At 46.3% G+C, this 20,590-nt stretch overlaps 1 protein-coding gene across 2 annotated transcripts; it reads left to right on the forward strand.

Annotated features, from left to right (window-relative positions):
• The first annotated feature begins 1,665 nt into the window (after positions 1-1,665).
• Positions 1,666-12,582, forward strand: LOC121157058 (1,25-dihydroxyvitamin D(3) 24-hydroxylase, mitochondrial). 2 transcript variants are annotated; one of them, XM_040981048.1, is made up of 11 exons: positions 1,666-1,932; positions 2,045-2,235; positions 3,425-3,518; positions 4,108-4,204; positions 5,434-5,525; positions 6,118-6,229; positions 7,195-7,340; positions 10,388-10,554; positions 11,622-11,700; positions 12,176-12,373; positions 12,472-12,582. In XM_040981048.1, the coding sequence occupies exons 1-11, from the start codon at positions 1,666-1,668 to the stop codon at positions 12,580-12,582; spliced, it is 1,554 nt and encodes a 517-aa protein (XP_040836982.1). The 2 variants fall into 2 exon arrangements, with proteins under 2 accessions (XP_040836982.1, XP_040836983.1); XM_040981049.1 differs by lacking the exon at positions 12,176-12,373.
• Positions 12,583-20,590: the final 8,008 nt, after the last annotated feature.

Here is a 20,590-nt window from a genome sequence, read left to right on the forward strand (position 1 = left end):
GCCTCTCATTCCAATGCATTCCATGCATTTAATACATAAAATATGTCATATACATATAACACACAACCTATAGTGTATATGGTAAATAATCTATAGTATTTGCTATGGATGACTCTCTTTTATAGTGCCTATAAAATAGGCATGATACACTTTATATAAACTATAACTACAGATGAATAGTTATTATTTTTATTAACAAAAACAGTCATTAAGCTTTCAGGAAAAAGCTGAAATGACAGTGCTCAAGCTCATGTCAGAATGTAAAAGGTTTTCAGGGACAAGCTGACTGTCGACAAGAGCCTTAGCAGGGTAGGATTTGCCAACACCAGGGTCCCAGGGTCAAGATGATCAGGTCAGGAGACTAAAACAGGAGATAGAAGGCCCCTCCCCTGCCAGCTGGCTGCTGGAAGCTTTGTATGGGATCAGCACTAAAGTCTCAGAGTCGTGTTAAATCAATCAACAAAAGCCTCCAATCACTCCTGCTGAATGACCAAAGTGCCAGCTACGATGTCTAGGAACCTTATGAGTGTCTTGTGCTAGTTTAGGGTACACTTCGGAGGGTGGGGTGGGAATGACTGAGGGGCCACGATTTGCCCAAAGTGACAAGCATGCAGAAGAAAGGCAGTGTCGAGGTAGGACGGGAGGAGGTCTCTCGGGATGAATGTCCGCACTGCCATGACCAGCCATTCCTTCACGGTCGCCAAAACGCAGGGCAACCGCAGCATCTCTTCTGTATTGCGTTAGCTACCGGCAACAGGACCAAACGGGCAGCCGGGAAGAAAGGCTCGCAGCTCCATCCACCCCAAGAGGAAATCCCCTCTTTGCACGTATTTCACTGTCAAATCCTCTCCTGCACTGGAAGCTCCGAGGGCTAAGCTTCCTCCAAGGTGCACGACCCTGGCAAACGCAACCTCCTTCCCCGACGGCCGCACTCAGGGACCTCACCCTCCCCGGCGATTGTGTAAGCACAGGGATGCCGCCTCAGTCTCCTGCCCGGGCGAGGCCGAGGGCGGGGGAGACACACGCGCACCCAGTGAACTCCTGCTCCGCATGCCTCTCCGGGGGTTATCGTTGGGGTGGAGCTGGCAGTGCACCGGTCACCCGAGGCCTGGGTGTCCTCGCTCACCTCGCTGACTCCATCCTCTTGGCCACCCCCACGCCCTCCCCTGGGTTCCGTGTCTCTGGGCCCTGGCCAGCCTGGGACCACTCCGCCCCCTTCAGCATGTTTATTGGCGCAAGGGGCCTGCCCTGTCTCCATAAATCCTTGGTGCCCCTGGCCTGGGCTCACGGACAGCCAGCGGAGACGACGGCGCGCCGGCAGCAACTCTTCCACCCTGACTGACTTCTCCCAGGGCCCCGACTCTGGAAGTCAGACTTGTGGAGCCCCCAGCAGACCCACAGCCCTCCTTTCCTTCTACCAGGAGGAACCCAAACTTGGGCCACGCCCCTCCAATTCCCCTGGCCAGCACCAGGCAGGCACCTGCGCTTCAGCCTGCGCATCCTCACGGAGTCCTGCCTGCTCGGTGTCCCTCCTCTGCCGCCTCTGGCACTCCCACTCTTCTAGTCTGCCTCTCCTTCTCAAAGCGGTTCAGCCCCCCAAACCCCGCCAGCACTCGTGGTCCTGAGCCCCCCGGCTTTCCCACGCGCCTCTTTTCCCACTTTGCCATGAGCTCTCCCATCAGCAAGAGTCGCTCCCTCGCTGCCTTCCTGCGGCAGCTGCGCAGCCTCGGGCAGCCCCCCAGACCCGTGACATCCACGGCATGCGCGTCCCCGGAGCCCTCCGAGCCGCCCGAGGTGCCCCTCTGCCCTCTGCGTGCACGTGGCGAGACGCAGAACGCGGCCGCCCTGCCCGGCCCCACCAACTGGCCACTGCTGGGCAGCCTGCTGGAGATTCTCTGGAAAGGAGGACTCAAGAAACAGCACGACACCCTGGTAAATACCTCGCTGCGCTCGCGCTGCTGCTCCCCGCCCGCTTCTGCCCTCCCCGGAGCGCGCACCGGTGTCCCCGGGCGCGCTGACTCTCGCGGTGTCCTGCCCGCTGTAGGTTGAGTACCACAGGAAGTACGGCAAGATTTTCCGCATGAAGTTGGGTTCCTTCGACTCGGTGCACCTGGGCTCGCCGTGCCTGCTGGAAGCGCTGTACCGCACCGAGAGTGCGTACCCGCAGCGGCTAGAGATCAAGCCCTGGAAGGCTTACCGCGACTATCGCCAGGAGGGCTACGGACTGCTGATCCTGTGAGCCTGGTGGGCGGGAGGGGGCAGGCGGCCGGCCTGGGGCGCCTGGAAGCTGGGAAGGCACAAAGGGAGAGTTTCCTAGGGCCCGACCCTACTTCGGAGGGGCTGAACTCAAAGCCCGTCCCGGAGCAGGTGCAACTCAGAGGCTCAAGTACAGAGGAGAGTGGGTTCAGCTGAGAGCATCCAACTTCCCTAGGCAACTGGGAAGGGACATACCTTCCGCCAAAGAACGCCAACACAGGGTTATTCAAAGTATATTGGCAGATTCTTGGGAGAGACGAGGTACTACTGGAGGCGGTGTGCCAGGTAAACGTCTTTACAAACACAATGATGGACTCAGGTAGCCTCCAAAACGGAAACTACCTCCTTTGCTTTTGGTAGTGCCCATCCTATCTATAGAGGACCAGGCATTATCTCCACTCAAAAGGTGGGATACAGAGCGGCGTGCGGTCACATTTTAGCTCAATAAATGCCCTACTGTGCTGTGATGTCCCTGCTTTTTCATTGTTAGCATTTGCCAATTGGTGCTTTTTAAAAAAAATCCTGATTTTTAAAAATAATCCCTGGGAGTTGTGTCTTGGCGTGATATGATTACTAGAATTAAAAATTAAACTAAGGCCGGAGCATCCTAAGCTGTGTGCTCGGCTATGGGACACGTGTGTACCAGTGCATGCTGGCAGCAGACTTTGTTGTTGTTGTTCTTTTTATAAGCCAGGTGAATTTTTGTTACTATTTGGAGATGAAAGAACATTCTAAATTTGGGGTGTCTGGGGAATGTGCGCCCCAAGTTCATGAACTGAAAGGAATCCAGCTTTGTTTCTGGACCGTATCCCAGTAGTTGGTTGAAGGAACCACGCACACGCCTGCTCTATTTGCTGGGAGTTGAGGCGCTTGGCCCCCAACTCCTAACCCTATCCCTGCTATGGCCCTTTCAAAGCCCTGAACCCAAATGGTTTGGGCGCCACCTTTCTGAGGCAACCTGTGGCTGCCTTTTATTTATTTATTTATTTATTTAAAATCCTATGGTCAACCCGCCTGCAGAGTGGCGATATGCTGACGCCAGCCCTCTGTGGCTATTTTCTGCACCAATCTCAGTGCTGATTTGATTCTATGGTTCCTGAAGCTGCAGTTTGTCCTGAGTGTCCCCTTTCTTTTCCATTTGCTCTAAACGATCCTGCTTCTCTCCCAGGGAAGGCAAAGACTGGCAGCGAGTGAGGAGCGCCTTTCAGAAGAAACTAATGAAACCCGTGGAAATCATGAAGCTAGACACCCAAATCAACGAGGTCTGCAGACGGGAGCTCTTGGGAAGGAAGGGGTGTGCATGGGGCCCCAGGTCTCACCCAGAAAGTGCAGAAGGGAAACAGGCCATCCGGATGCTGCAAGGTCTTCTCTTTCTACTCTCCTCTTCGCTCTCTTCTCCCCTGCCCCTAGCCAAGTCCTTTTTACTCTTTCTTCACCTTTCTTTCTAATTTTCTTTTTAATATTGTTTACATAGTTAAGAGCGATCTTCACCTTTTTAAAAAGTGAGTACAGCCCACAGCCCACTGTGCTATCCCAGTTGAGTTTAAGCCCCTGCTCCCACCCACCTAGCATCTGGCCACACCACTTACATTTCCTAAGCCTCAGTGTAAGTTGCCAGAATCATTTTTAGATGGAAAGCTGAGACTTAACCTTCTGGGTGGCTTTGGAAATAACCCAAGGCTGAGCTGTTAGAGAATAAGGGGAGTTTCTGGGAGCAAACAGGGGAAGGGGTCTCACTAGAGGAGGAGAAGGTACAATGCAGCAAAGCCTGCAAGGAGCTCACAAAGCCTTAAACTTGTATCTTCCTTCAACAACATTAAAATGGATCTTGTGTGCTTGCTGTCTTTCCAGGTTTTGGCTGATTTTATGGGCAGAATAGATGAACTTCGTGATGAAGGAGGCCACATTGAAGACCTATATAGTGAACTGAACAAGTGGTCATTTGAAAGTAAGCAGTCTTACAGGGTTGTTGATTTGATTTTGCGAGTAATGGCGGGGGGGGGAGATAAAACACTGTTATTGACACCTCTTCTGTCGTTCACTAAGGACTTTAAAAAAGGAGATTTATTTATTGTTATTTGAAAAGCAGAATTTTACAGAGAGACAGATCTTCTATCTGCTGGTTTACTCCACAAATGGACAGAATGGCCAGTCAACATCTGCTGCCTTCCCAGGCATAAGCACAGAGCTGGATCAGAAGTGGAGCAGCAGGGAAATGGACCCAGGCCCGTACAGGGTGCCAGGGCAAGCAGGTGGAGGATTAGCCGGCTACACCATCTCGCAAACCCTTTTGCTTCTCTTACCCTCTTCATCTGTACCTTGCATTAGAGGTTGTCTCCAACAAACGTTTGTGGGATATCTGCTCTGAGCAGGTTTTGCACTAGGTACTAAGGGACAAAAGAGAAGACATGCTTGCTGTCTTGGAAAACATTTGAAATCATATGAAAATTATATGAACTAACATTCTATGAAATAATCATATAAAAACATTTTAGCACATATGTGCACTCTGCCAAGGAGTAAAAGAATAAAGGAGTCAAGAGAGAATGCCAGGGAGGAGTCCGGGTGAGAGCAGTCCTCTTTGGTAGGGGAGACCTAGTGGAGCAGCAACCCACGAGGGTCCCTGCAAATAGGCATTGCAGTGTGGACAGGAAGTGCAATCAGCCCAAGCTGAAGAAGGAAGGCTGCACTGGCGACTCTTCAAGGCTGCTGATGTGAGCAGATTATGAGGAACAGGGGATAAAAGACAGGAGGCTGTGAGACAAGACTGGGTCAAAAGGAGGTCTACAACAGGTTAGCCAGAGCTGGCACATCTCAGTGAGAATGTGATTCGCGGAGAGAGCCTTGGTATATGAGACAGAACAGGAGGGAGACAGCGGCCAGCTCGTAGGAGGCCCTATAAACCAGCGGCCAAGGAACAGGATCCCGAATGCCGCGACTGTGGCCAAGGGACCAAGGGCTGGGTCCCTCCCCTGGAAATGATTTCCCTTACGACATGAGAGGGATCCTGCTCCTCTCCTCTCAAATGGTCCTTCGGCCAATGTTGTTGGACTTCTGTTTAACCTTAGAAAAGACCTCACTTTAACAAGACACAGAACTGTATCTTTACTAAGCAGATAATGGTAGACTCCAGTGTTCCTGTGATTGTGTAACAGCAGTGATTATTTTAAATACCAGGTATCTGCCTTGTGTTGTATGAGAAGAGATTTGGGCTCCTTCGGAAGAATGCAGCAGACGATGCCTTGAACTTCATTGCGGCCATCAAAACAGTAAGCATCCCCACTAGGTGACCAAGTTTTCCAGAGTGATGTGTCGTAGGAGCCAGCATCTCTCCAAGAGCAATGTGCAGTAGCGTAGCAGTCACTTTGGTGTGTGATGCATTTTAATACATGTATGTGTGCAGGAACACATATGATATGTAAGCATCTTAAATCCATGACTTCTTTCCCTAGGAAAGGCTAAAATGCGCATTCCGCTGAAAATCAGTTTGGTAACACTGCTTTTCAGAAGAGCCTAGAAATAGTCTTTAGCCTTTTGAGTAATTTAGGTAGCATGTGGATATGAAAGGCACCATGAAATTGGTTTGGGACTAGAAGGAATGTGGAGATGGTTAGAAATGGAAGTGTGTTTGAAAGTTAAAGCCTTTCTTTTCATTTTTTGGTGATTCAGTCACAAGATCTTGCCTACACCCACTGGAAAACCAGTGAGTTTTTCCCTGGCAGAACCAGGGCAGAGCAGGCTGGGTTGTGCTTTGAGCTCTGGTCTTTGGGGACACACAAGGAGGTGGAATACTCTCCTTCCAGAATGAAAATTATATTTGAGAGAAGGAGAACCTGGAAGCAGAAGGTGTTTGTGTTTCAGATGATGAGCACGTTCGGGGGGATGATGGTCACTCCTGTCGAGCTGCACCGGAGTCTCAAGACCAAGGTGTGGCAGGCTCACACGCTGGCCTGGGACACCATCTTCAGCACAGGTAACAGGGCCACCTGCTCCTTGGACCAAGACAAGCCCTGCAGCCCGGCCTTCCAGCCACTGTGGGATGGGCTTGAAGCATATCTGTGGTCTCTCCACCTTGATCCTTCCACAGGGTGGCTAGTTCTGAGCCATTCACACCTTCCACAGACATGGTGTAGAACAGACGAGTGCTAGGGAAAGGCAGGAGGCAGCTTCCTGCAGTTTCCTTTGGATCAAGAGAATGGCTTAAAAAGCAAGAGCTTTGCAGTTGGCATCTCCGGGTCTCTCAGCTATGCTGTCTTGGTTGAATGTGCTGGCACCTTTTCATCTTCAGTTGCCTTGTCTGTAAAGTGCGCTAACACTAATAATACCCATACCTCAGTACCTATAGGTGTATATACAAGATAAGTTATAGATAATTACCATTACCATGCAGCCACGTCAGTGATCTTGTGGGTGCTTGCATTAATGCAGTGAAGGAGCCACATGCCTAGAATGCATTTTATAAATCTTGGAAACTTACATCATTATTGTCAACATGCATGGACAGTCTACTACACAGATGTAGTGTGTGTGTTTGGAGATTTCTGGATCCACATTTTGATTCTAGGGGTGACTCCCAGATCCCACCTCTTCCGATGCTAGTGTCTTCTAAGCCCTGAGAGCTGCTGCCCAGGACACCATCTGTGGCCCAGTAACATCTGTACGTTGTTGGCACTTGTTAGAAATGCACGTTCCCAGGCCCCTGATTCAGAAAATGCCCCAGTGATCTCTATGCATGTGAGTCTGAGAAGCCTTGCTCTTTGTGGGCATGGACAAACCCTTGCCAGTTTAACAAGAAGGCAAAATCAGCTTATTTATCAAACTATCAGTGTCCCTACAAAGACAGTTTATATGCTGCAAGGATCTTGGCCTTGAATCCTTTTCATTCTTGTCCTCATCACAATTTTCAGCTGAAGCCCTCTCTTCTCTCCTCCCGAACAGTCAAGTCTTGTGTTGATAAGCGGCTGGAGAAGAACTCGCAGGAGCCCAGGGCAGACTTCCTTTGTGATATCTACCACCACGGTCAGCTTTCCAAGAAAGAACTGTATGCTGCAGTCACAGAGCTCCAACTGGCCGCGGTAGAGACGGTGAGTGGGGATGCAGCACAGAGTGCTGCTCAACAGCCTTTGCCATCCTTGTGTGGTGAATTTCATAGTCATTCTGTCCACTCTTCCTCCCAGGATTAGCTGAACACTAGCTTAGCAAGAACTGTACAGACTCCTGGTAGGTGTTATGTTCTGCCCAGGGCACAGTCTTTAGCACTTACATATATGATATAGGGACATCTCACACTGTTCATGAATGAAATCCCAGAGCAGGAGCTGACCTAATTCCATGACAAACATGCCAACTCTGCAAGAATTTGGAAGCAGGGATGTTCCATGCCCAAGCAAGAGTATTTAAGTTTGTAAAAATGGGTGTGTTGCAGGTCATTGCGTTTGTTACCCCCAAACCCCAGCTGTGGCTGTTGATGCTAAAAATACTGGTATAGTCTCTTCATAACCAATAAAATATTTCCTGCTTAAAAATGTAAATGTAATAAGTTTGGGACCGACTGATTTTAACTTCAATGAGACAGCTAGTTTTAAATATCAAATTCCATCTCCAATGTGGCTGATAATCCTAGTAGACAGTGCAGGCAAACTCCAGAGGCAAATTCCAACCTACGTGTCCAGTGGGCTTACTGGTACTTGACCCCTTCTCAGAAGGATCACTGAACTGCAGCCATGAACGCTCCTCCTAGGTCAAGCAATTCCTACACTTTATAGTCTTTGGAGGGGCCTAACATCTCATTCCTTTACTTGATTTCCACCTTTCATAATGTTTTATTAAATAATCATTTATGTATTTGAAATGCAGAGTTACAAGGAAAGAGAGAGAGGATGAAAGAGAGAGAGAGAGAGAGAGAGAGAGAAAGGTCTTCCATGCACAATGACCAAAGCTGGGCGAGCTGAATCCAGGAGCCTGAAACCCCTTGTGAGTCTCCTTGATGGGTGGCAGGGGTCCAGGCCCTTGGGTCATCTGCTGCTTTCTTAGGTGCATTAGCATGGAGCATGATTGGAACTGAAGCAGCTGGGATGTGAATTGGGGCTCATGGGATGCCAGAATTACAAAAAAAAAAAAAAAAAGGTTTTGCTGCAACAATGTCCTTCACAGTGTTTTGTTTTGTTTTTGTCCAAGGGAAATGTAGAATTTTCCCTCCACACGCTCCAGAGGGCTGTTAAAAGCAAGAGTTTGTTTTAAGGCACTTTTCTATGGAATCACTTATGCTAAGACTCCATAGAGTATTCAAACTAATCATTTATTCCTATTTTTTTTTCTAACTGAAATGCGAACTCTGTGAGGGAGAAATATTGAAATTGGCTATGGAATGATAAGGATCCTGCCATGGCAATGTCTGGTGGAAGAGCACTCCAGGTGGTGGCAACAGCAATGCAATGGCCCTGGGCTAGAAAGAGGGCTGAAGTCAGAGAGCTAGCGACAGTGCTCAGAGTTGAGACTGCCAGTCTGAGCACTGTGAACTCTGCAGGGCTCTTGGAGCATTTGTAGTGAGTCATCTGATCAATTTCTGTTTTGAAAAGAGTTTTCTGCTAGAGAGCGGAGGATGAACTAGGTGGGAGGAAGCCTAGAAGCAAAGACCAGGAAGGAGTGAGTTTCCACCACAGAGGTCAAGCCAGGAGAGACTGTGCCCGGGAGTGGTGCAGGGTGTTTCCTCTCAGACCAGCCCAGAAGTTGTCTTAAAGCTCAGGCCGTCTGGCATGGGCTCGTGCAAACCAGAGTCAGCATCTGCCTTTTGGTCAATGTGTATGACACTGGATAGGAAGAGGTCCATTGATATAGAAATTCATTTCATCCCTGATTATTCTGAAAGTTGCACTGGAAACATCAGAGGAATCTGAAAACACATCTATCCAATTGGGTGGCTACACCCTCTTCCTGTTTTGCAAAGTGGGCTCATGTAATAATGCTGTCCACTGTTTATTTGCAGCCAAAGCTGCCACACTCTGACATGAGGCTGTCTGGGAGGTATTTTCTTCCAAAAATAAGAAATAGCCATTGGTTCCAATCGTGCTGCACTTGGCCAGTCCGCCAGAATGGCACAGGCGCTTAGCGGCAGCGTCTTCCTGTCTGCAGAGGGAGGACAGAGTGGCCATTTTTAGGGTAATATCTGGTTTAAACAGCTAGGAGAGGCCTAGAAAACAAACACGGATGACGACGAGGGGTGAATATTATGTAACTCAAAACTATGCTGACTGCTTCCACAGGCTGACCTTCCCACTGCCTTTGAGAAGGAAAAGTAGACGGCCACTCAGAGGCTGAGCGACTTGCAGAAATGCCTGGTTTTTGACATTCTGAGCTCCGTGCTAGCAGTCCTTATTCAGATGTTGGCAGCTTCCTACCACGGCTCTTTGTGCACACCTCAAACCCTGAGTGTAGATAATGACCTTTTATTCTGTGGTGACTTTCGGGGGCATGGATTCAAGATCCTTTAAGAAACCATTTTATGCGATTTCTTATGCATTTTATTTGCACTGTCAATTTTTTTTTAATCTCCTATAAGCAGCACTCTAAGGACCATTCTCTCTCTCTCTTTTCACCAAACTTTTTACAGCAGTTTTATATTAAAGTGTTTAATTAGACTTTACAATTTTAAAAGCACTAAAAATTCATGTTGAGTCTTAAGAAAAATAGAGATTCTTGTATCCTCCCCTCCCCACCCCCCATTTCCTCCACTGCTAATGTGCCACCAAATCATGAAACATGATCTCAGCCTGGCAACTGGTGTGGCTAGAATTGGAAATGTTATTCTCATTTAAGCAGTTTTCATGTACTCATTTGAGGCCAGATGATTATCACATTGAACTGTATTCTGAATGTCTTAATGCAGTTTATTGTTGACAGATTCTAGTTAGATTCCCTAAGTCAGTAGCTATTCTTAGTCGATAAGTTTTTTAAAATACATGTGACTTTTCATATTATTGGATTTATAAGGCATGGCAACCAGGGACATAGGAAAGGACGACACTAACTCACGTGCCAAGGACAGTGGGGAAGACTGCCACCCTTGGGTGACCAACAGAAGTGTCAGGTACTTTATGTGCAGAAACCAGCGGTGTGTCCATTTGGCTTTCAGACAGCAAACAGCTTACTGTGGGCCCTCTACAACTTATCTCGCAATCCTCAAGTCCAACAAAAGCTTCTACAGGAAATTCAGAATGTACTGCCTGATTGTCGGGTGCCGCGAGCAGAGGACTTGAGGAATATGTCCTACTTAAGAGCCTGCCTCAAAGAATCCATGAGGTAAGAAGAAATGTATGCCTAAGGCAACATGCATGCATTAGAAAACTCACTTTCCTTCTAAACATGTCACAAGGGACCCCCCACTCACACACGGTGCACACTGCACATCTGTCACACTGAGAAACCAAGCGCCTTGGGACATTTTGTTCGTATTACTCCTTTCCTAGATCATTTGGGCAAATGCTATTAAATCTTGGAAAATCACCGTCCTTCCCTTTAGATCAATAACACTACTCTTTTTGAAAAAGGGTTACTTATTTGTTTGAAAGTCAGATTTAGGGAGAAAGAGAGATCTTCATTTGCGGGTCATTCCCAATTAGCCGCAACACTCAGTTCTGGGCCAGGCCAAAGTCAGGAACCAGAAGCTTCTTCTGAGTCTCCCACATCGCTACCAGGGCCCTAACACTTGGGCCATCTTATCCTGCTTTTCCTAGGCACATTGGCAGGGAGCTGGACATACTGTGGAGCAGCCAGGATGTGAACGTGCACCCATAGGGGATGCTGGTGCCAGTCAGCCACAATGCTGGCTCTCAGAAACTCTAATGTATGCTCTCAGCAGTAACTAATCAGGACAGGACCGAAGGCTATGAGAGTGAAGGCTCAGTGAGAGGACTGGATCGCTACATATAATAAGACATAGAAACATCTTTGGTTTTGAACTACTTATCAACTTTTTCTTTGACCCACTTATCATCTTGTCTTTTTACATCCTTTCTTGAAAACACAACTTTCTTTGACTTAGAAGAAAATGACATTAGCTTCATGAAGAGGAGCTAGCAGAAACTGAGGAAGGCATCAGCTTTTATTGTGAAGCAGAAAGCACACATAGGCTTAGGAGTGGGAAGCCACCAGCAGCATCTGGGCAGCAGCCTTGGACTAGAGCCATGACCAGCACCAGGGAGGCAGGTAAATGCTGAAGAGACAGAACTTGTTCATGAAGAGCTGTGAGCATGTTCCTCTGAGTACAAACATGTGCAGCATCTCCTGGTTGAACGCCAGCTGCCTCCCCACTGGGATACACGCAGAATCTGGGGTACACCATCCTTACAGCATGATTTGTGTTTCAGACTGACCCCCAGCGTGCCATTTACAACTCGGACTCTTGACAAGGATACGGTTCTGGGTGAATATGCTTTGCCCAAAGGAGTAAGTGGAATTCGAACATTCTGTTCTGAGGGGGTACATTTCCCAGTTATTTCTTAACATCTCTCTGAAACTTCCGACCACTCAGTGGATATATACTGTACATGGTTGACCAGTTGCATTGTACAGGATTAGGAATGATTAGCTATGGGGCAGAGACCTGGATTCAGGTTTTATCTTTATTTCTGTAGTCTCAAGTAAGTTACATAATCTCTGTGAGCCTCGACTTCCTCATCTGCAGAATGGGGGAAAGTAACAATCTATTCCACGAGGTCGTTGTGAGATTAGGATGCAAGAAGCTAAAGTTCTTTACCTACTTACCACCTGGCATGGTGTAAGCACTCACTGAATGCTGAAAAATCATCACCATCGCAAATTTGTGATTTCGATTCATATACATAAGGTTGTTATTTCTGTGAACTTTGTTATCCAAATGTTTCCTGCTGCTTATCTGAAATGTATGTGTCTGTGTTTTTAGACAGTGTTGATGCTAAACACGCAGGTGTTAGGGTGCAGTGAAGACAACTTTGAAGATTCACATCAGTTCAGACCTGAGCGTTGGCTTCAGGACAGGAAGAGGATTAATCCCTTCGCACATCTTCCGTTCGGTGTTGGGAAGAGAATGTGCATCGGCCGCAGGCTGGCCGAGCTCCAGCTGCACTTGGCACTTTGCTGGGTAAAACCCTTTCTGAGTTTCTGCTCTTGGGTTAGTGCTCTTTCACAAGGCAGCAGAGCAGAGGGGATAATTCTGCTGTTTTGTGCATGTGTGTTTAGATCATCCGCAAGTACGCCATTGTGGCCACAGACAACCTGCCTGTGGAGAGGCTGCACTCGGGCATCCTGGTGCCTGGCCGGGAGCTCCCCATCGCCTTCTTCCAGCGATAAACCCTCCGGTAAGCCAGGGCAGCATTCCTAGTGTTTGCAAGGTGCCAGAAGGACCAAAGGGCAAACGAGCTGGACAGTCAGCCACACTGAGTTTGGACTCCCAGCTCCTGGGATGAGCGCAAGCTGTTACTTTAATTTTCCCCCTTCACTTCTTTTTTTTTTTTTAATTTGTACAATGGGGACCAAAATAATATCTCTGGCACAAAATTGATTTGAATTCCTATTACTTAGACCAGAGCTTTGCATTCAGTGAATGCCAGCTGCTGTTGCACTGTTTAAGTTTGAATAGCAGAGGCTGGCAAATTTCTCGAAAGGGCTGGCACATGTTGTCGGCGTTGTGGGCTGGAGCATCTCTGCCACTCCAGCTAGCACTGCCTTGCTGAATGACTGCAGCCACTGTCAATCACAAATGAATGACAGGCAGTGGTGTTGGTTTCTGGTTGCTGCCACAGCAGATTACTAAAACATAGTGCATTTAACATCACAAATTTAGTACCTTGCACTCTGGCCAACATGAATCAGTGTCATCAGGGTCATTTCCTTTCTGGAAACTCGAGGAGACAAGCTATTGTCTTGCTTATTTGGGTTGCTGCCAGGATTTAAGTCTTGATGTTTATGGGGCTGATGCCCTCCTGGTGGCTGTCAACTGAAGGCTGCTACCTGCTCCTTGGTGCACAGCCCACTTCCTCTTTCTCTAAGGGAACAGTGTCTGGTCCCTCCATGCTTCAGTCTCTTGTCTTTCATCTGTAGAATCTGACAAGACATTCTCCAGCATAATCTCTCATCTCTATGACTCTCATAGTGACAAAGTCCTTCTCGCCATGAAAGGGAACACAATGACAGGTCCCGGTGTCAGGGCAGTGCTGTTTCTGTCTCCAAGTCAGCAACCGAGTGACCCTTTGCAAACAGATGCTTTTGCTGTATTTGGTCTTTGTAGGGATACAATGCATGTGACATAAATATCCGTTGATCAACCTGTAGGAAGCACACTGCAATACTTTTTCTGCTATTTTCTACTTTCTGACCTAGAGGAATTCTCAATCTCCCTCACCATTCCTTCCATATCCACAGACCAAAACTTATTTATTTCATTACTACTGAATTATTTCCTTTAAATTAGCCTAATAGTATACCTTAGTCCTATCCTTTACAATATTTTACACAATGAAGTTGTGAGTTTAAAAGTCTAGTTATTTTCTCCTAATACACATTAAAATGAAGTCAAACTATTGAAATGTCCAAAAATTAGTCTGAGATATTTCTAATAGCTTATGTGGAATGCTGACATTTCCAACATCCAGTCTTATCCAGAATTATTGCATGCCAACATTTAGACCCAGTTCATCCTTATGTTATTTCAACAGCATCCCCTAGAATTTGCTGAGAATCGGTTGTTGTTGGCCAACGGCAAGTGAGGGATCCTTGCTGGTAGGTGAATCAGAGACATGCAGTTACAGACAAAACAGCTGAATGAGGTCCAAATTAATACTGTAGTATTTTTCCCAAGGGTCAGTATCACTAGCAAATATATCAACCTCTGAGTGTCTCAATCAACAGGATTGAATCAAGTAAGACCACAAAGCATTACTTGCGTAATTGTGAATCCTCAGTCTTCAGCAAATACAGTGTGTATTTTACTGCTTATCATGCCAACAACCTACATTTTAGTGTGCCAGCTGAGGTCCCAGATCCTGCCCCTCCCATGTAGCTCCCCACTATTGCTCCTAGGAAGAAGCAAAGGTTGACGAAAGTGCTTGTGCCACACATGAGATACCGGGCTGGAGCTCCTGCTTGGGCTGCGGGTGAGCCTGGCTGTTGTGAACCTTGGAGGAGTGCATCAGACCAGGATGATATCTGCCTCTGGCTCCCTTGTCACTCTGCCTTTCAAATAATTAAATCCTAAAGTTACCCTCTCACTTAATATACTGCTATGATATATTTGAGATGTGTCTTCTTTTCCAGATTTTTCCTACCAGAGCAAGAACAGCATTCGTTACCTCATGCAAGAAGGGTGCCCGTGGTTTCTGCATTCCTGCAAAGCTGATGTCAACAACCAGAGTAAGCAACCCTGAAGCTTCGGGGTTTGCATGGTACTGCTGCTTCTGTACAGATGTTCCACAAACTGCACTGTTTGTGGTTTGGCGGTATTTTGCAGATGATCCCTGAATCAGGGAGACACAGTGAGTGTTGGGCTATAAGGTTCTCCAGTCTCACTGCTGTTTCCACCTGACTAGTGTCACACCATCCTCACTCCAGTTGCTCGCAGCTGCTTTCCCTCTGTGCTTTCTGTGGCACAAAAGAGCAGCTGAATGTTAGGTTGCTGAATATCTTCCCTATCAAATTCATGATTTGAATCTGTAGCGTTCAAACATAAGCTGACTTCACGAGGAAAGATCTACCCTCAGAGCTAAGTTGTCTGGGGATAGAGGAAACATGGAACACCCATTCCTAGTAACTCCACTTGTTGCAACAGTTGTGGAAGTTACTGCTTATGCAAAGCTAAGGGTTGGGTAAAACCATTAGGTGCCCAGGACACAATCTTTCCTGCACTGAAATGGAAACGTCCCTGGGAAATCAGAGAACACCCATTTCAAGAAGTACTTCACTGAACTTGAGAGCCTCTAACTGAAGAATGCTATCATGATTTACATTTGGGCATCATTTTTTCCAGATTCTGAAACTCATTATCTCATTCTTGTATTTCCTCGGTGGCATTAGGGTGTGGGTAAATGAACAGTTTGTAAATTAATTGTGTGTATATGTGTTCAAAAGGCAATTTGCTTCATTGATTTTTATATAAACTGTATCCAATTTAGGGTCTGTGGTGCAGGACAATGTTTTGAAGTTCAATTAGAGTGTAAAAACATTCATCATGATTTTAAGACAGTGAGTTTCCATGCCTTAATTTTCCCACAGTCAATGGGACAATAATAAAGTGTGTATACCTAGGACATTAATTATATAAAACCTGTTATATGGGAAAATATGAATCTATAAATGTAAAAGGCAAAGGTATCTACAAAGCTTTAAATGTTGTGTTTACATATCATTTGTTTATGTATTTTTGTTACTATTTCTAAAAGCATACTATAAACTTGATAGTTATCTTTTTACATTATATTATAAATTTCAGAAGTGTACATTTCTATCTTAATATGTGAATAAATGTTTAGTTATCACTAGGAATTTTCTCTCTGTGTTGTGAAAGTATTTTTAGAATTATAAACCCATATGTGTTGTTATATCTATCTGTATATATGTGAATTCTCTGAAAGTAAGAATACAGGTTTCTAAATATTTGAGACATTCTCTCTTGTATTGTCACGACAAAATTTTGAAAATTCAAACTTTGACTAGGAAAAAAACACTCTCCTATGGCCACTTTACCAAGTTCATATCAAAAACCTACCCTTCTAAAAACACTTGGACTTTGGAAAAGCCATTTTCCAAAATTCTATTATAAAATAAATTTCCAAGTGCTGGCTGCTCCAACCCTCCCCCGCGCAGGCTGCAGCCACAAGGACTCTTGCCTGCATTACTCCCGTGACTTCCACCTGATCCCTCGACTCTTCCTTCTGTCTTCAGCACAAAACCCAAACCTGATCTCTCATTCCCTGGTCTGTAAAGAAGCAGGCCCCAGGCCTCGGCCCACGCCTTCCACTCCATGTCTCTTCCAGAACACTGTTTCCCCAAGAGCACATGCACCTGCAGCCCTCTGCCTGCTGGCTTCCTCCTGGCCCTTTTTCTGCCTGTTCCGTAGAACAGAACCATGGAGAACCCAGCTCCAGCTCCATCAGCAGCTGCACTCCTCAGGCTGAGCCTGGACCTGGCTTCCTGGGAGACCAGGGAAGTTGTCAGGATAGGAGGACACCAGGATGGGCAAGGGAAAGCAGTGAGTGCAACGGTCTGGGAGCTCAGACAAGGCTGCAGCCTCAGCCGGCCTCTGGGGTCTGCAGCCTGCACTGCCACCCAGTGCCTGAGGCCAGGGAGTGGGGCTTCCACCCTCCTGTGCTTGAGGCTGTACCTGGGAATACAAACTCCAGAGGTTCTAGATCCTGGCAAATTCTTCCAAAACCACCACAGCAGACTAAAGGAACTTCTTGTTAGGAGCAAAGCATGCAGGTGAGTAAGAGAGGGCAGGGGTAGAGAAGGAAAAACAACAGTGGCTGCTGTCCCCCACGTCCCTGAGCAGGCCAGCTAGAGTGGACGCTAATATCTACATGATTCTCATAATGATGATAATTAGTACTATTTACTGGTGATTCTGCCTGCTCCCTTAACTTCTGAGCACCTGCTAAGTATGAAACTCCTCACCAATACTCATTCTTCTCATCACACCTGAAGAAACTGAGGCACAAAGACTGACAATCTTAGAATGTCCTCAAGCAGCACCGTGGAGCCAGGCTGCCAGTGGAGGCAGACTGGCTCCAAGCTCCACTGCACACGTGTCATGCACTTCTCCTTTAGAACTCGGCACAACAGCAAGCTTGCAAATCGTTGCACGAGTATCTGATTTACACTTAGGAATTTCCTGCAGCCCTAATTCTAATAAGACTATAGCTGCAGCGAGGGCATGGACAGGTTTAATTTGGTTTTCCACTGTACCCATGGTGCCTGACTTGTAGCTAATGACAGGCACAGTAATTCAATATTTCCTCTTTACTTATGTGTCCTTCTGGGTTATGTTTGTCACAGTGCTTTATGGTAATCAAGAAAGCTGGGCAAAATTTTCAAAGTTAACCTATTGCTATGTGGGCAGTCCAGGACTCATGCCAGGACGTAGTGCCTTCCTTGGAGGTCGTGTAGATCAGTGTGTGTGCACAGAGCACACTGCGACCCAGAGCAGCTGTGGTCATCGTCATTAATACCTGTCACTCTGCGCACTGGTTATCACCCACACCTTCAGCCTCTATTCTGCTTCCCTCACAACTGATTCAAATCTTTAGCTGGAGCAAAAGGCCCCTGGGCACGTTCAAGAAAGCAGTTCACAGTGAGAGGCTGCAGTCCGCGTGACATGTATGAAGTCCAAATAATTTTTTGAGACAGAAGAGACAGGAAAGGAATGTAAGACAACAATGGAAGGAGGAAACTGAGAGGCCAAGGGACTTGATCAATGCTTGTGGCAAACATTTCACAGGCTTGATGACTCCACTAGAGAGTACAGAACTATCTGCTTGTAAGTAGAGATATTTGCTGATAAGCAGGTGATGGAGGAGGTCACACATTGAACTCATGCAAATCCAACCACTCATGCTTGGGCAGAGGCTGAAAGCAAATGTAGGGCAGGTGATTGCAGCACCCTGACTAGAGAAAGACAGATGCAAGATGATCCAGGATTTGCCTCATTTCTCACACACATCGTCATGAGTGAGCATCTTGGTGCCCTGTGTGAGGTTCTGGTATTTCAGGATGGGTATTCTTCATATGATGTGCCCTCAAGACACAGCCTCTACGTCCTGTAGCTTTCACCCGAATGCAGAGAGGTGCCTCCAACACCACCAGGAGTGCTGTTTGAGGATCAGTGAGATACAAGACTGTCTTTAGGACACATGAGGCACTGCAGGAATAATTCAAGGGACAGAAAGATTACTGTGACTCACAAGAGTCCACACTGCTTACCGGACTTTCATTCCTACATCTCTGACTTCCCCCTCTCTAGTGCAACACGTGTGGAGTTCCACACCCTGCAGACTGGTCTAGTGAGAAGCATGTGGACTTTATAATTGGCAATCTTATCTGGGTTTCAGCTTTGCAGGCATTTTCCAGCTGTGTGACATGAGGTGTTTACTTAACCTCTCTGAGTTTTAGCTGGCACAAGGTGACTAAACGCATCATGCACAACTGTTCTCATGAGAACTAGGTGTGAAACACACCTCACGTAGCGGCATACAGAGCAGGCCTGATGTGGCAATGCAGACATCTGCTGCAAGCGGGCAAAAATGAAGTGTATGAACCCAGACGGGGAAACGGGAGAGACAGCATCTCACAATGCAAATATAACCAGCTTTATCTACTCATAGAGCACATCTCTGGAGATTTAGCAAAGATTAAAAATTTGCGTTTACTCTGCGATTCCAAGAGAAGAATTACCAGGACAATTTAGAAACAATATTTATTCTATTCCATGAATTCAAAGATGTAACCAAGGGAAACTCTGGCTAAATACTGGAAGCTACAGATCCACAGAGTACACCTGACACACTACATGATCTCAACATGGCTGCCACCCGGTGAGAGTTCTTTTTCTGATCCTGTGACTTCTTCTGTTAGTTGACAGCCAATCAAATGATTTTACTTTTCTTCTTCATAAACTGTGTAGTTTGTTGCATCTATATCTTGAATGGGATTCAATCTTTTACTATTATTACTTATTTTGAGTTCAACACATCTCACATTAGGTTAATGGGAACCTTTGCAAATATATTCCTGAGGTTCTTGATGTGTTTTTGTCACTTCTGATTACTTCCTTACTTTTGGAACAAGAGGATTTTCCAAGTGTTTACCTATTTCAGCATTGGAGACACTTATTTTTCAAGAGACTGGGTTTTCTTCACTGAACAATGGCATTTGGAAATCAAGATATTAGCTTGAGGGCCAGAACTGCAATAGAGGGTAAAGCTTTCATGATGCCGGAATCCCACACAGGTGCTGGTTCCGATCCTGGCTGCTCCACTTCTGACCCAGCTCCCTGCTAGTGCCCTAGGGGGCATGCTGCAGAACATGACCAAGAGCTTGGACCCCTGCCGCCTATGTGGAAGATCTGGAGGAAGTGCCTGACTTCTGGCTCAGACTGGCCCAGCCCTGGCTGCTGCAGCCATCTGGGGAATGAATCAGCAGGTGGGAGACATCTCTTTGTCTCTCCCTCAGTCACTCTGACTTTCAAACACATCTGTCATCAAAAGGAAGAAGGGGAGACAGGACAGGGACTGATGTTCCAGGCAGCTAGCTGCTTGATCTGCTGGGCCATGGTGCAGCCCCCTTTGGGTTAAAAACTGAATGCTCAAAGGAGGTAGGTTCTTTGTAAATCCCTGTGGCATTGGGCAAGTGATTCTACCTCTCTGGGTCTTCTCATTCACAGAACAGAAAATGATTACCCTGTACTTCACAGAGTTGTTGAGAATATGAATTGACATAATATATTAAAACTACGAGAATCTGTCTAGTCCATTCTGAGCCCTAAACAAGTATCAGGGTTTCTTTTTCTTTCTTTCTTTTTTTTTTTTTAATGTATCAATATTTTACAGTTCTTTAAACAATTTTTTTTAATATTTACTTATTTCTATTGGAAAGCAGATATACAGAAGAAGATACACAGAGAAAGCTCTTCTGTCCACTGATTCACTCTCCCAAGTGGCCACAGCAAGAGCTGAGCCAATCTGAAGCCAGGAGCCAGGAGCTTCTTCTGGGTCTCCCACACAGGTGTAGGGTCCCAGAGCTTTTCGGGCCATCCTCTGCTGCTTTCCCAGGCCACAAGCGGGGAGCTGGAAGGGAAATAGAGCAGCTGGGATGTGAGCCAGCGCCCGTATGGGATCCCGGAACATGCAAGGTGAGGATTTTATCCATTAGATTATTACTCCTGGACCATTTTACAGTTTTGAGATTACACATACTACTTAAAACTCTCTATAAGGAGACTTCAAAAAAACAAAAAGCATGGATTTTAAAAAATATGCAACAAAATTTTGAAAACATTTTAAATTTCACTAACCAATTGAAATGCATAAATAGCTTACTATTTCAGCATGCTCTTGATCCTTTCCTAAAGCTTGCTGATTACTCGTTACATAAATTCATTTTTAGTACCCTTGGAAAACTGAAATATTTTACTTGAACACAGTAAGTAGAAAACTAGGGTTCAAAACTTGTTCTTTCTATACTTTATGGTGCTCAAATACCTAAAAGGATTAGTCAGTTAATCTATCAACAAGCATTTAGGACAACCTCACTGAGCAAGTCGGGTTGGAAGCCGATGCTGCATTGATGATTCAGCCCCATCTGCTGAGCCTTC

Source organism: Ochotona curzoniae, unplaced genomic scaffold (assembly GCF_017591425.1).
Source record: "Ochotona curzoniae isolate NIBS_2020 unplaced genomic scaffold, NIBS_Ocur_1.0 contig_3520, whole genome shotgun sequence".
NCBI lineage: Eukaryota > Metazoa > Chordata > Mammalia > Lagomorpha > Ochotonidae > Ochotona > Ochotona curzoniae.

Excerpts from the sequence above, each read along its gene's own strand:
- LOC121157058 (XM_040981048.1), top strand. The coding sequence starts at position 1,666 with ATGAGCTCTCCCATCAGCAAGAGTCGCTCCCTCGCTGCCTTCCTGCGG. Across the intron at positions 5,526-6,117 it reads TCATTGCGGCCATCAAAACA|ATGATGAGCACGTTCGGGGG; the intron begins GTAAGCATCCCC and ends TTTGTGTTTCAG. Across the intron at positions 11,701-12,175 it reads AATATGCTTTGCCCAAAGGA|ACAGTGTTGATGCTAAACAC; the intron begins GTAAGTGGAATT and ends CTGTGTTTTTAG.